We start from the raw sequence: 15,702 nt of genomic DNA, 5'->3' as shown, positions 1-15,702 counted from the left end.
GCAATACTGATGACTAGTACTTCCTCTGGGTACATTTTTAAGAGTCCAGGCTCTCTTTAGGTATTTTTATGGTTTAAAGCAGGGGTCCCCAACCTAGTGGGCCACAGCCATCTGACAGGTGCACCCCCCAGTGAGGTTAGAAGAACCCCGCTTTGGGGGGCCCACCTGTCAAAGCCGTGGACCATGTCTCCCATACGCATCCCAGGCTCAGGGCAGTGGGCAGGTTGTGTCTCTGGACGGGATCTGGCATCATGACGTCACTGTGAGGGAAGTTCCTTCCCCTTTGAGTGACATACGGCTCCCCGCACATGCGGAATCTGTGAGGTTAGTGGTCCGCAAGCTCCAAAAGGTTGGGGACCCACTGGTTTAAAGGATGTCTGTTAAATCATTATCAAGGGATATGAAAGCTTCTTCCAACTACCTTGACCCATCCCTTTGCCAAAAAGCCCCTTCTTTGCTGGGATCATTATACAAGATTAAAGAACAGATTGAGGAGCCCTAACTTTAACATTATCCTTTACTATGGCTTATATTGTCTCTAACATCACCCAGAGGGGATTACGCTCTGTCATGGCAGCTGGGCAGTTTTTGCGATTCCATGAGAGTGGGAGTTTTGATGCACACAAGGCAGTGGGGGGTGCGGATCCCATCAGGGTATGGATTTCTGGTATTAGTGGGCCTCATGGGACATTGGGTTGTGGTGAGGCTCAGTGTGAGCAGTCAGATACCTGTGAACTGTCCCCGACTCGGTGTGGTAGCGGCTGGGGGCCTTTTTGGGTGAGTAGGAGTATCCAGGTAAATTGGGAATGATTGCGTTGTACTGTCATGGACTTTAAAAAACCTCTTAGAACTATTAAAATGTTACATGTACCTGGTTGGTTTTACATTGTTTTTTGGTAAAAGAAAGTAAACAGTTTGTTGTTGATAAAAGGCTTCTACGGCCAGTTTTACCCAAGGATCATTTTCTGGTTATTTCAAGTGTGCTAAGAAAAAGAGAGGTGGTACTGGGTAAACTGGGGAGCAGAGGTAAGAAAGACTCCATCCCCTTTAGACTTGTCCAGTGAACTAATGAGATTGTTGCCAATACACAGCTATATGGAGATGTTAAAGGGCTTTTTTGGAAGCAGACCCTGTGAATTAGAAGAGGTGAGGATTCATTACAGAGCTTGATGTCTATACGCACTTCTATTGAAAAATGAATTACTATTTCCCAATTTTCTCTCCTATAATATGATATTACTTCCTTTACAATTCTGCCAAAACACATGCATACTGATGACAAGTTCTCTCTCATTAAGGCTAAACCTTTTTTTACTGTGTGTAATATATTTATGTAATAAATGTCAAAGGAGCCACTGTTCCATCTGTTTAGTAAACACTTGCCAACAACACAGGTAAATATCCCAGCTCATTAAACTCCTGCATATAGAAAAAATTATTTAGGGGCCAGGTAAGACTGAGCCGCAGTGTTCTGTTACAGGCTCCTTATAGTCTCATCTGGGAGTACATGGAAACCATTTTTGCATGCAACTATGACTGCAGCAGATAGCAGCATGATTCCCACAAGCAGCAGGCCACTTTTTGTTGTGCGTTTGCTGTCGGAAAATTAAAGCTGCAGTAGCATCCACATGCACATCTGGTTACCTGAGTACCATTTGCCGCTCCAGGATGCACAGCAGCAGTTTTCTGTGCACCGGGGAGCGGCTAATCACATGGTTACAGGCTGTGGGTGTGAATAGACCCCTAATCAGTGGTGTAGTAGGGCAGGCACGCCAAGCCCCCACTTTTTTCGGGAATGGGCACACTGGCGTTTACATACAAGAATGTGCGTTACCCATGGATAGCCTTCACTATTACTGCGCCCCCTCTTCTTTTTTTATGACTACACCGCTGCCCCTAATTGTCAGGTGAGTTAAATCAAAAAGATAAAAATCAGTGCAGCAGATAGGGCAGATAAATGGCTAGTAAAGTGCCAACCACCAGCAATACTCATCTGAACAAACTCCCTGGTAAACCAACAAAGGTGAACTATTGGTGGTATAAAATGCACATTGTATTTCCAATGTGGCGTCTGTAGCATTGTCTAAGAAAACCAATACAACAGTAACAAAGTACAATGCTCTGTGCACGTACAAGCTACAGTCTAATGACATGAAATGCACTTATATACAAGTCATTGTACAGACGTGTGAACAGATAATGGCATAATATTTGGCATGCTGATTTGTCGCAGCTCAGACTCAATGACCGGCACTGCTGCAGTCAATGTTTGTCATGCTTCACTGTCCTCATCAACAAGAAAACATTTACCATAAATTGAAACACAATTCCCTCTCCCTTAGCAACCAGATATCATACAAAGCATCTGTGAACTTTATTCCACACAAATGAAGAAAGTGGGAAGGGGCAATATTATGCATACTTGCTGTCATTTTCTGTTTCAAATTTAATTTCAGGTTTTGATTGTATTTGTATTGTTAGGAAAAGTGATCAGCTTATATTTTACAACAGCCTTGATGGGGTGGTGCATGTCTATACTATCCCTGTCTCTCCTGTCTCCATTGGCTCTTCTCTTCGTATTGTTTGTATGCAGCCCCTATTTATTGTGCATATTATGTTGGCACTTTATACATAAAAGGTAATAATAATATTGAATGGTTTAGTTTCCAGAGCTCAAATGAGGCCAACGCGTTGTATAAGGAACCGTGAAAACAACATTATTGATTACATAGCAAGTTAAAACATTCCCACGCATTCAGTCTTAGTCACAAAGCTGTTTTCAGTGTATACAGAGTTCTGCTGCCTTTGGAGACATGTCTTTACATCTATACACGTGTTTGCTTTTTTTCTTTAATCATGGATTGGATTTTACTTGCTCATTGCTGGCAGTCCCAATGCAGCTATGATTGGAGCCAGATACTATATGATCAAGGCTGTCTAGGCTGGGGAGCAATTTGATTTATTCCTTGCAACTTACCTAAAATAAATGCGATTTAGTAATGTGGTATTCTTTATGGATTCATATTAAAAAATATATCATTTCTATTATGTGTATAATAAATACAAATCACTATTATTATGTGTAGTACATACAGACGGCATGTTTTTAAATTGTAACTAAAGCCAAATCTTTTCTTCGTTTTGAATTGGTGGGGAATGGTGCCCTGTGTACCCCTGTGTTGGATTAGTTCCAGTTTCTGTTTTGGTAGCAACTCAAATTTGTGGTCCTTATCCCCCTTTAATACCAGTGACAATGGTAACCAGGACAAATCGAAATCATGAAAGGAATCCAAACTCTCACTGCTTTATCCAAAATTGCAAAAGTCTTGGTTTAGGTTAGATTAATATTTTATCTATTTTAATCATTTATAGCAATAAAAGAACAATAATGATATTGCTAAGATCAATGATATGCTAGGTATTATTATAAATGTGTTGGACCCATTGATTCCTTTAAATATTCATGCAATGGAGGCTCTGAAAACCTTCTAAACAAGAATCAATGGAACAAAAAAAAAATGGAATACTCAGCTAATAAAAGGCGTCATCCTCGCAAAACAAAGTGCTGCCTGTAGAGTGGTATGGGGTAATTGTAGAAGTAATACTTCTTCTGATGCTTCTACCTCTAACACCTCTCATTCAGAACATTTCCAGGTCCTGTAATTTTCACTTGCTCAACATCCCCAAAATCCGCCCCTACCTGTCCCCAGAGACCACCAAACTCCTTGTACACACGAGGAAATTTTTGGCATTCTCACTCATCCCTATTTATTATAACACCCATATATATCCTGCATTAGTGTCACTTGGCACATTAGGAAGAGTGTCACCTATCCTAAAGCGTACAAAGATTGACACCAGGAGGGAATGGATTGTACACAAGGGATATCATCCTGCTTGCTTGAATAAAAGGCTCATAGCTTACAGAGGAGGACATCAATAGTTTGGTATTTCGTTTAAAGCTAAGACAATGCTACCATCTAAGATGGGCTTTACCTCCTAGTAAAAGGCTTTGTATTAATAAAAAAACAATAAAGCTGAACACCAGGCAGATAAAACAAAACGCCCAGCCATTTTCATTCAAAATGTTATTGAAATTTTACTCATTGTTTAATATTAGACTCCAAAAATGACCGAACTGCAGGAAAGGAGCAGCACTAGTAGCCAATCAGGTTGGACATGGTTTGATGCTTTGCATTTATAGCACTGAATTAGTTTATAAGTGACAAAATGCTTGAGCAATAAGCGATTTATGCCTCAGGTCAATTTAAGTTTTGGCTATCTGGATTGAATTTTTTCCACTGACCAGCAATGTAAGAGGCATTCTTCCTACTGACCACCAAGGATGTAGCTATAATAATTATATTCAGGGCTACCTGAATACCTGAAAGTTATTTCAAGGGTTCCCTCATGTTAAAAAAATGTAGCAAGGCTGGGCTACAGCCGGGAAATTATCCATAACATAATAGTCAATGCCAGATAAATGTACACAACTGATTGCTGTTTGTGTAACATTATTTGATCGAGCAATAGAAAACCATTGCATGCTGAAGCTTTTGCGTGGTGGATGGGCAATAAATGTCTATTAAACATTTACATAATGTGTCCAATGTGTGGACTATAATCTGCAAACCCCTTTTGTGCACACAGCACCATTCTGTTTTAAAGATAGAGGTGGATGAGCAAGCGGCATCCGTGGTGCTTTCCTTCGTAGGTCATTCCCAATGGTTATTCCCAATCAGTTGTACATCAATCCACTGTGGCAGCTTGATAAATGTTTTGGGGGAACCGCTGTACACACATCAGATTTTCACCTGGGAGGATCACAACTGATTATCTAAAATGTGTACATAGCATACATATACTGTGTTAATGAAGCCAAAGTTCAGATTAAGAACATGACAACCCTACTATATTGTCTGGCAGAGGTGCCTAGATCATAAAACTAACTGAACAGATTTACAATTATTTAATCAGGCAAAACAGCTCTTCCATTTCATCTTTATATTTATCTGATTGCCTGAGGTTCAGATTTAATAATGAATACTTTCATCACTCATCCATTAATGGTTTGATGAATCCAGCACAATTGCCACTAGTAATTACATTGCTTGCAATGTTACATTTTGCATAAAACATGTGATCCCTCGATGTGATATCATGTGATAGCGGATGAGCATAACTACCTGGTGTGTAATTATCTCTCTTCAGTATATTATGGTAAGAAGAAAGGGAAAATATATAAACCAATGCATTAGAAAATTCTTAAAAAAAAATGGAAAACCACATATTTATATTTAAATGAACCCAAGTTGTACTTGGGCTGATGTAAAATATGCGAAAATGAATGTACAGTGTTTCTCACCGGGGTAGTCAAAAACTGAACAGTGCAGACATATTAAAATTTAATTACATTTCAGCATGACAGATGCACACAGAAAACCCCATGTAAACAGAACACAGCAGCATACATCATTCCAGCAATATATATGCATAGCTTAGCCTGCTTATTGAATATTTTATAGAAGCTGACCTGAAAAAAAAGTCTGAGGATACATTAGGACTGCACTCCACTCTGATCTCACTGCATACTGTAAACTTTTCACAATATGCATTTAAAGCTGCAGCAAGTCACATAGAGCCTTCCTGTTTCATGGAGGAAATCCAGCACCATCAAGCCCATATTTTTTTTAAACATGGAGGTTCAGCTTCATAGGCGGCATTTCCCAGGGCAAATGCCTACTCTTCCAGACTAACATTGACCCATTAAGGCATTTTGATGAACGAACTCTGGCATACGGAAGCACAGAAAATCACTAGGGTGTAAAAAAAAGATATGAAATATAAATTAAAAGGTATTCTATTAGCATGTTGATGAAGAAGGGGGAAGTGAGGGTGAGCAAAATACAAGCATATTAGACAACACCTTTTAATTAATTGAATGATCACAAAATCATTGCCTTTCACTGCTCATATGGGTTGATTACAAATGTAGCAATAACTCAAATATTGCAAAGTTTTGTTAGCCATTTAAAAAATTGATCATTTATTCATCTACAATGCCCTTTGTGGAAGTGGAGGAAAAAAATAATGTTGTTCATTGTAACCAAATACTTCCATTCCTATCATATATGTAGAAAGAGGTGACACCACAAACCTGACTGGCTCATTTAAAGTGCCATATATACTCAAATATAAACCAAGTACAATTTTTCCTGATAATTTAGGTAACCTCCCTTAACATAAGTATAAACCTAGGGCACAAAATTTGGGCGTCACTGCTAGCATTCAAAACAGTAATCATTGGGAATACCAGTAAAAATTAAGAAAATAAATATATGATGTGTTATTTTTAAAACATTTATTTAAAAGGTAAAAATAAAAAACTACTCTGTATATCTTTTTCACCCTATTTTATATTAAAATAAAAATATAATCAATAACATAAGTATTTTGTACTTTTGAGTTGGGTATGATGGGCTACTTGATCTTTTGTGCAATATTGTTAGCCACCAGTAGATGTCACTGTGTCCCCATGTAGAGAAGGTAACAAACTCATGTTTCCCAAACAAGCAAAAGTTGTTTTAACATTTTAATTGTGAAAAAAAAATTCAATCCACTGGTGTGACGCGAGTATAAAACAAGGAATATTTATTTAAGGCATTGATGGCAAAAATGACGGTTTATACTTGAGTTTACATATATTGAAAGCCAACAACCAGTCAATTACATTTTTGCAAGTACAAAAAAATATCTTTTAAACCTGCCAGAATTAAAATAGTCTTGCTCCATGCTGTGTACTGAACTGACATCCCAAACAAGGTTATCAGTATTCAGTGTATTTGCTGGTAAGCATGCTGGGATTTGTTGGTTTTTGCAAAAAAATCCTTTCTACGCTCACCTTACTTAATGTAATGAATTGATTGGAGTGGTTGGCATTTTTAGTGTGCTTGCTGATTGTCGTGCAGGGACATGCTAGAGGTCTTTGGGAGCCATTGAGCCTTTCTGGGCTTTTAATGTATTCCTTTGCCTATAGAGCAAGCTCATACCAGAAGTTTTTTCAGTAATCAAAGCTGCTTGAAAATTTTGGTTAACATTGGAGTGAATAGGTCCATTTTTTAATCCTTTCTTATGCAGGTGTCTGGTGGCAGCAGCATTCTTCCACACTTTTTGTATGCAACGTCCAGTGTGCCATCTCCATAGACTTGAATGTGCACCACCTGTCACCATTTATACAAGTGATTTTATGCATTTGCAAGCATTTACAATAAAAATACAGGATCAAGGTTGTAAAATCCATTCTGAGCACCATGCACTGAGACCCCTCCAGACGTGCTAATGTGAATATTACCAAAGATTTATTAAGAGTTAAGGGCTCTGAAGCATTTGATGTATCTGGTTTGTTGTGTCCTTCATTACCAGCACCTTATACAGCTAGGCCCTCTGGGTATTTTATTTGAAAACAGCAACAAAAATGTTTAGGTGAAAGGAACTGCATGGCGGCCACCTCCCTCCATCTGTGTCTCCTGGGCTCCCCGTTCTCTCAGAATGAGTCTGTAAACCAGCTGACAATTGTCAGGCAGCCGAGCGTGGAAATACAGTCTGTCAGACCCAATGCTGCACAACATACTGCAAAACGACAAGCCAGTGCAAAGCATTACACACCAGTAACACACAAACAGATACCACCTGCACCCAGACACACAAAAAAGCAAAAATACATAAACTTTACCGTGTGTTGTCAACATTCTGCTGTATTATCTCTGTCTGATTAAGCACAAATATTTGCAACTGGGGTAGAAGAGCTAAAGGAAAATGTTCTGCTTTGCAAACCAATATCAGAGCAGATCATGCATTTTTGCACTCCCTCTCCCTATTGATGAAGTAAGGTGCCCATCACACTTAGACATCCAATAGGGTTGGGCAGAGGGCTACAGCTGTGCTTGTAGGTTAAAAAAAACATCTTGGGTTGTGTAACTTCTGGATTGCTCTGCAACTCTGCTAAAAATGGAACTGCCTACATCAAACATTGGGACTATAAAAAGCTTTTCTGAGATTATTGTGATAATCCCCCGGAAGAAGTGTGTTCACCATGCGAAATGCGTTGGGCTATGATGAATATCCATTTTATTTGATACAACCTATTAAAATTATGCCTTTGAGTTTGTGGACATATTTTTATAAAAATTTTAACTTTTAATGAAGAGTTTTAATAAATATATTCTTATTTTTAACTGATTTTGCTACCACATGAACTCCCTACTTTACTAAGGCTCCCCTCCTGTAGGAAAAGCAATTAACATCCACTTCTTTGGGCTAGTTCTTTCTGTATATTGTAAAAATGGAAATTGAAATGCCTAATATACAGAACAGGAGCTGGATTAAAGCTGAAGTTTAATCTGCCTATATATTGCCTTTTTGAGTCCTCCCTCCCTACTTTAAAAGGGGGGGGGGGTGGTGTGGGAGAACCATATTAGGTGTGGGATCTCCCAGATTGGTTATAGAGGATTGAACTACATTAGAGTGGTAGTTAGAGTGGTAAAAGGGGGCTGCGAGTAGTGTTATCCTTCTCAAGCCGATGGTAGTTTGCGGCTGGGAACGTAAGTGATGATGGGTGCTCCTCAGATGATGTGATATGGTGAATGGTGCCTCCGAGGGCTTACAACATGGGAAGGAGGTATTATTCCTGTGTTGTAGGATTGTGGGAGGTGTTTGGTTGAAATATGGTCAAAATAGGGGGAACTTATATGGGGGGATTTGGAAATGGTGATTGCTGTTTATGGTCAATGATATTATAGTTAAATAAAATTATGTATGATGTGAATTAAAAAAGACATTGCATAATGTTTACAATAAAGCAGCCATAGTTGGTATGAAGGTTTATTATTTAGTAGGGAACATCCTAGCTGCCTGGGTCATGGTTGGAGGACCCCATTGAAGCAATGACAAGTACTGGAAGGGGGCACTGGACTCATTTTTAGTCCTTAACCACTGTCTGATTTGCTGTGTTTTCCTCAAGGAAATCCTTAGAATCCTCTATACTCAGCTTTATAGCTGCAATGTCACAGAGATAAGCATTGATTACATTAATTGGCCAAGATAGGGGTTGTTGACCTAACATAAGCGAGTCCATGTGAGCCTCAAAAAAGCTTGTTATCTTTGGCAGAAATCTTTCTAAATGTTATTCTCCTTAGACCTACACCAAATTATTTCTCTTATCTCAGACAGAACAGTCTTTTTCTATGTGTAAAAGCTTGATCACACTCATACTGAGAAAACATGTAGAACAGTCTTACTCAACCTTTTTATACCAGAGGAACCATCAAAACAATTTTCCGGTCTCATGGAACCCCTGGTAAAATTATTTAATTGGAGGTCAACAGAAAGAATACCTCCTATTTTGGTCATCAGTGGAAAAAATGTCTCCCTTAAGAGGGGGGTCAGAATGCCACACTTGCAGACATCTAAAAAGTTCTTTAGCGCTATGTTGCTGGCTTCCCAAAGTGGAAATTTTCATGTACCATCAGATTGGAGGTCATGGAACCCTTAGTAAATTCTGAAGGCACCCCGAGGTTCCATGGATGCCTAGTTCAGAATACCTAGTGTAGCAGGCTTTGGAGCAGGGCAATGGTGGACAGTCCTATCTTATCTCACTTTTCTTATGGAGAACCAGTGAAGGATTACATCTTTAGTTATTATAATTGTGTAGATGTACTGTGTAGTTCCTCCTTTTTAAGCTTTAATTACTCTGTGTTGGTCTGAAACATTGTTAAGAGGTCAGAGGTAACCTAAAGTATGACATTTGTTGAGCTCAGCTGCCTGACTCCACACACTGTACACTTAGACGTTGGGAGACATTGAGATGTGGTAGGAACAATTGTCAGACCTTGGGTGACCTCTACGTTTGTTTTAGTACTTATACCGCTATATATATCTTTACAGGTTCCTTTTAAGAAAAGGTCACTTTTCTATGACCAACCTAACAGCTTCTGCACACATGGGGTGGATTATTTGCCAAGGTCATTTAAATCATAATTCCTGCCAAAAAGCTTATCATTCAGTTCAATCACATACATCCAATCGGAATAAATAGCAAATTAATTGTAATTCTGCTCAGCAGATCTTATACCTCACACAACGTCGTCACGCTGCATAGCCAGATGGTAATAGCACTAATCAAAACCTGATGCTCTTCAGATTCCTTTATCAGCCTATTACCTCCTGACTGCACATTGGATTTTAACTGACCATCACTCTTTCTGGCTAAGGATCTCCCTGACTCCTAGTGCCCTTAATGGCCTTAATAAGTCAATAATCCTATTTGGCACCGAGTGTCAGTGAACATTTCCATGCACAGCCTAAAGATTTTCATGGTAATATGTAAAGTTGGAGCTTACTACTATCCCTATTTAATGTACAGCGCTGCGTGATATGTTGGCGCTATTTAAATCCTGTTTATTAATAATAATAATAATAATAATAATAATACTACTAATAATAATGTATTTGGTCAAATATGACGAACTGGATATGAGTTTTTGTTATATGAGTTAAGTTTGCCACTTAGCCAACAGGTGGAGCATCAAGCAAGTCTCAGATGGCAGCAAATTTCCCTGGCATTGCCCTATATAATACCTTAGTAACTCCGTGGGGAGCCTCTCCCAGATGGCACAGTCTTAATTAGTAGATAACACAGTCTGCTGGAAATCTGTAAAGCCAGTTCTTTATATTTTGCATATAAAATTAGGTAGGTGGTGGAAAGTGACAAAGCAACCCCCAAAACAAGTTGGCTTGTTATTTTCTATCACCTACCTAATTATATATTGAAAATAAAATTTACATTGGACCATTAAATCCTAACATCATAATCCTTTATGACAAAGTCACTAATGTTTAATGTAGATATAGGAAATTTTCTGCAGTATCCCTATAACTATATTCCACTATCTATATTGGATCTATCAGCTTAATGTGTTTTTCTATGAACATGCTATATTTGAATAAATTACGTAAACGTCCTTTTAATCACTGTTATCTCTACCTATGTAGATTGTACAGTCCTTTAAATACTATACCCCTGAGGAAGCCAACCTTGAAGTAATGCGTCGGGAATAACAAGACTAAAGCAGTCCTATTTTGAATGTGTTAGGAACCTTATGTCTAGTACCAATATTCCAATCCTGTGAAAATGGAACAGGACTGGTAATATAATTTGCGATTGTATTATAATTATGTATGAATCACTTGTATATACATAAATAATCTTAGAAAAACCATACAAGCCTCAAACCTCTATCTTTTTTCCTCTTCTTTATTTACTAGCTATAAAAGGTGGCTTTTATATACCTGCACTGAATAAGAGAACCCTTTACTTTTACTATATGCATGATAAAACATATATAATTCCCTAATTAGGGACTCTGCTGCCGAATGAATGGGCGGTGTGCATCAGTCCTGGTTTATGTTAGGATAAGGAAGCACAAAGCAAAACTAGTACTTTGCTAAATGTCCCTGTGTATTGAGCCAAAAGGTTCAATGCAGATCTAGCATAGCGGGCGAGGGAGAGCTTGGCAATAATGTGCTCTAAACACTCTTGGCAGCATGTGTATAAAAGCCCCAGGGATACAATTCATTAAATTGTTGTAGTCGTGTTTAGTAAATAGCTCTACTTTCAGAGATTCAGAGATTAGTTTTGGTACCTTTAAATTTGGATACTTAAATAAGCAACGCATCCTCAAAACATGGATTGCCACAAGTCTGTATGTAAAGTGAATAAGTAAACATTAATGATGCTGTATATTCTCATCTTCTTTTCACTATTTCCCAGTCCAATGATCAAGAAACAAGAGAGGAAGCTTGGGTAGGTGGCAGTGGTAATATGAAGACTGTCCCTATATGACATTGCTTGGCCAAATCAGCCAGTACTATCATTCAAAGTGAACCTATCACCAAATTTTTTACTAGTGACCAATCGGGTGTCAAAGACAAAGGCCCTGTTTTATGAAAGCTCTTTCAGGCTGGAGAGAATACACTTTCATCAGTGAAGCTGGGTGGTCCAGCAAACCTGCAATGGATCTGGTCCAGGACTAAATACATTTGCTAGCAAATAGCAAATTATTTTTTGAAGTCCATTCCATTTTTTCTAGACCACCCAGCTTCACTTCTTAAAGTGTATTCTCTCCAGCCTTGAAGAGCTTTCATAAATCAGGGCCAAAGATGGAAGGCAGGATGGCACGGGACCAACTGGACTAGAGTCATGGAGGATTCTCTGGCTTTCCACCTTCCACATTAGGAAAAAGAGAGTTCAGGTGTTTTAGTGCTAATTAGTGGTTTTAGTTAGCAATGCCAATAGCAAGCCAGGTCTTCTCATTCTACATGAGTACCTTGGCTAAGTGGCTACATAATCCTTCCGTTATACACCAAAATCTTGTGGAAAGCCTTCCACAGAAGATTGAAGCTAAATATAACACTAGTTGTATTAGCTGCATACATAAAAAATAAGGCTTTACTGCTACTGGGATTTAGTTAGAGGAGAAGCGGAAAAAAGTAAGAACCATTCAACAGGTAGGTTCAGTGAGTTTAATGCAGGATTTTGTGTCCTGCAGAAATATACCTTAAAAGTTAACTTACTTCCAGATCCAGTACGTCGTCCTCTTTCACTTCACATGATACAGTGTGAATGTCTTTCTCTGGGCTAAACAGTAACTTCTTACACATATCAGGGCTCTGTTGAGGGTCCACAAAGGTGGTCTCTGAATAGTCTTTTCCCCGCCACAATCTGGGATCTGCTGACCTCCAAAAAGCCACATCTGCAAAACTCCCACTCCCAGAATCCACAGTCCTTCGCAAGCTTCCGGGGTCCAGAAACTGTTGGCTGAGTTCTGCTCCCTGTTGAGAACGGTGGGGAAGACATTTCCAAATGAATCCTCCTCCATTGTCTTTTGAGATGAGAGGGGTCAGCATACCTGGCCCCACAGACCTGTCCAATAGGGGGTGCTGTAACTCATGCACACACTCCATTGCTTTTCTGTTCTACTCTTACCTCCAAAGGAGTCTGGGAAAAGCCATTGTACAATAAGCAAAGCTTGGGTCTTGTCTGGTCTGTGAAGTGGCCTCAGCTCCTACATCTTCTGTGTTCATGCCTCATGTTTATTTACAGATTGGTCTTTGGACCAAACAGCAGATAGTCACTTCAGGCTTCTCCAAGCAAGCAATTCATATAATTGTTTTCTGTGAAAAAAGAACGAAAATTGTGTTAATATTTTCATCAAGTCACAAAGGGAGCAATTAATAAGCTAGAAAGAAACCAAGACTTAATTTGTATATTGGGTCAAGCCATATGCAGAGTGACACAAACTAAGAGCTAGAACTCATTAAAAAGAATGAGGAAACCCATAACAAACAGATTTCAGTTTTAAGAAATTATGGAATTGCAGGAAGGATTATGTCACCAATTGGGAAACTACTAGAACTATGCAAGTCCAGCGAACTGTCCCAATCCATTGACGCTTTCCTTTTTTTCCAAAGTTCTAGTAGTTTCCCACTTGGTGACATAATCCTGAAATTTGTTTGTTATGGATTTCCTCATTCTCGTTGTTCTTTGCACTGCCTTTTTATAATGTTCTAGCTCTTGGCTTGTGAGACCAAGTCATGAATTGGGGGAACATACTGGGAAAGAAATGTATGTGACCAATGCTGATCCATTTTACAGGCAATGTTAAGGACTGTTAGGCAGTTGCCAACCTGGAACAAGCATTTGGAAATCAGATGTTCTAACACCTGGAAAGTACAAATCAAGGTTTTCCCAAGATGACAGATTTGTGTCTAGAGTATCTAGATATCAATAATAATAATATTAAAAAACAACCTGATTCTGGGTCCCTGAAAGCATCACCAAAAGTTACTTTTTTTAGGCTGTAGTAACCTGCCCCCCCCCCCCTTCCCTTCTTCCCGTTGCCTCTCTAATTACACTTTACTAGTGTTTAAAGGAAAGCAGCATAGATACAATGTGGAGGCTGCCATTTCTGGCAAAAATGCTCCTTTCTTGGCTCCCGTTGATTAAACAATGTTGATGCTTTGAGACAATGACCTAGATCATGTAAACAGATCAGGAATTCAGGCATTCCTTTGACCTCAGTTTTTAGAAACATCTTAAAGCTTAGTGACTACTGAGGTCAGGGAATGCCAGATAACAATTATGGAAGGTCAGCAAATGTAATTTATGTATTTATCGCAGTACAGATTTCAGGTTTTGCCTTCCATTTATGGTTCAAAATGATATGTTCCTCTTAATAATCATAGTGATTTGGGAAAATCAAACACATTTAGTAGTGGAAGACCTGTCCAGGTATTTCTACATTACATTCTTGCTGTACATAACCCCAGTGCCGGGTAATATTATTCTCGGTGTTTTGTTCAGCACGTAGCAGTGGCAGCCCTACTCTATAGTCAGGAGCTCAGAGCCACACAACCTATTTTTAGTACACAGTGTGATTGAGATCGCCTTCATACATATGTTATGTGACGTCTGTCCTAGGGTTTGCAGAAACACTGTGGAAATCTATAGGTTAAACGGCAACATTCCTTCCCTCTATTTTAAAGTGGAACTGAACTCAAAATATAAAGATTTTCTATGTCATAGGGAACATCTAGAAATGTCAATTGTGCCTTGGCAATACTCTGTAAATGATTTATTTTGCCTGCAATTTCTCTTGAAAATAGTAGTTCACCTCCTGGTAGGTGAGGGAACCTTAGCACATCTGTCCCTACATCTTTGTAGTTGTATATCTGGATGTCTGGATGGTGTAAAACTGAAGGCACTTCTGCCTCTGACTGCTAGTCCTAGTAGATTTGAAAATTGATGATTTTATGGCTGTGCTGCTCATTGTTTGATGGAGTCTCAAAGAAGCAAAACCCTGCTGGGATACCAACACTTCTAGGAGTGTTAGGCTACGGACACACATGCAATTGTTCTCGTCTAATAATTGGCTCAAGGCCGATATCGAACGATAATCTTACGTGTGTACGGCACTTGTCGTCCATCGTCCAAACAACTGCCCTCGCGGATCCACGGACAATGGACGACAAACAATCCCAATGCAAGTAAAGGGAAGAGAGCGCAGCGCGGTGCCGCTCCATCGTTCTCCCCTCTGCATAGAGAGGAACCGTGCTGTATGTACAGCACTCATTCGTGTATCATGCAATCGTTAGTCGTTGGAAAGTATCGTGAAAGATCTTTTCCAACGACAAATATTGCATGTGTATGCATAACCTTAATCTCCTTGGTTCCCTGCAGCTGACCTCCACAGAAGATGATAATGACAGGAAGATCAGCAGGAGGAACATGTTCCAGCCACAGGGAATTCAAATCGATAGTTCCAAAAGTGTCAGTTTCCCAAGGGACTTGTGAACATTTTCTACTGACTGGGTAGCATTCAATGGTAGAAGCAGCAGGGGAGGTAGGTATTGCTTTTTCTTTTTTTACAGGTAACAGCTTGAGACAAAGTCACATTTATATTTGTAAAATCACTGTATCTGCTTTTGATCTGTTCCTTTTTTATTTGATGTCCCAATTCCCCCAAAAGTCATATACTAGTTTTGGATGGAACTTGGATGATTATTTTCATAATCCAACACTGAGTGTAGAATATTTCTTTATCCTGTCCACTTTAGGTGTTCTCGCTCACACTCGGAAAACAGGAG

At 39.2% G+C, this 15,702-nt stretch overlaps 1 protein-coding gene across 2 annotated transcripts in view; it reads right to left on the bottom strand.

The window, feature by feature from the left end:
• The window catches only part of TMEM91 (transmembrane protein 91), a 39,187-nt gene that overhangs the window by 3,704 nt on the left and 19,781 nt on the right, over nucleotides 1-15,702 (bottom strand). For both annotated transcript variants that reach the window (XM_072430509.1, XM_072430510.1), the window contains exon 2: nucleotides 12,631-13,230. In XM_072430509.1, the coding sequence (XP_072286610.1) occupies nucleotides 12,631-13,020 (390 nt within the window). In that variant the 5' untranslated portion in view covers nucleotides 13,021-13,230. The remainder of the gene's footprint in view (nucleotides 1-12,630; nucleotides 13,231-15,702) is intronic.

The sequence above is a fragment of the Pyxicephalus adspersus genome, chromosome Z, assembly GCF_032062135.1.
Source record: "Pyxicephalus adspersus chromosome Z, UCB_Pads_2.0, whole genome shotgun sequence".
Taxonomy (NCBI): domain Eukaryota; kingdom Metazoa; phylum Chordata; class Amphibia; order Anura; family Pyxicephalidae; genus Pyxicephalus; species Pyxicephalus adspersus.
Note: the sequence above shows the minus strand (reverse complement) of the source record. Positions and strands in the feature narration are given on the sequence as shown.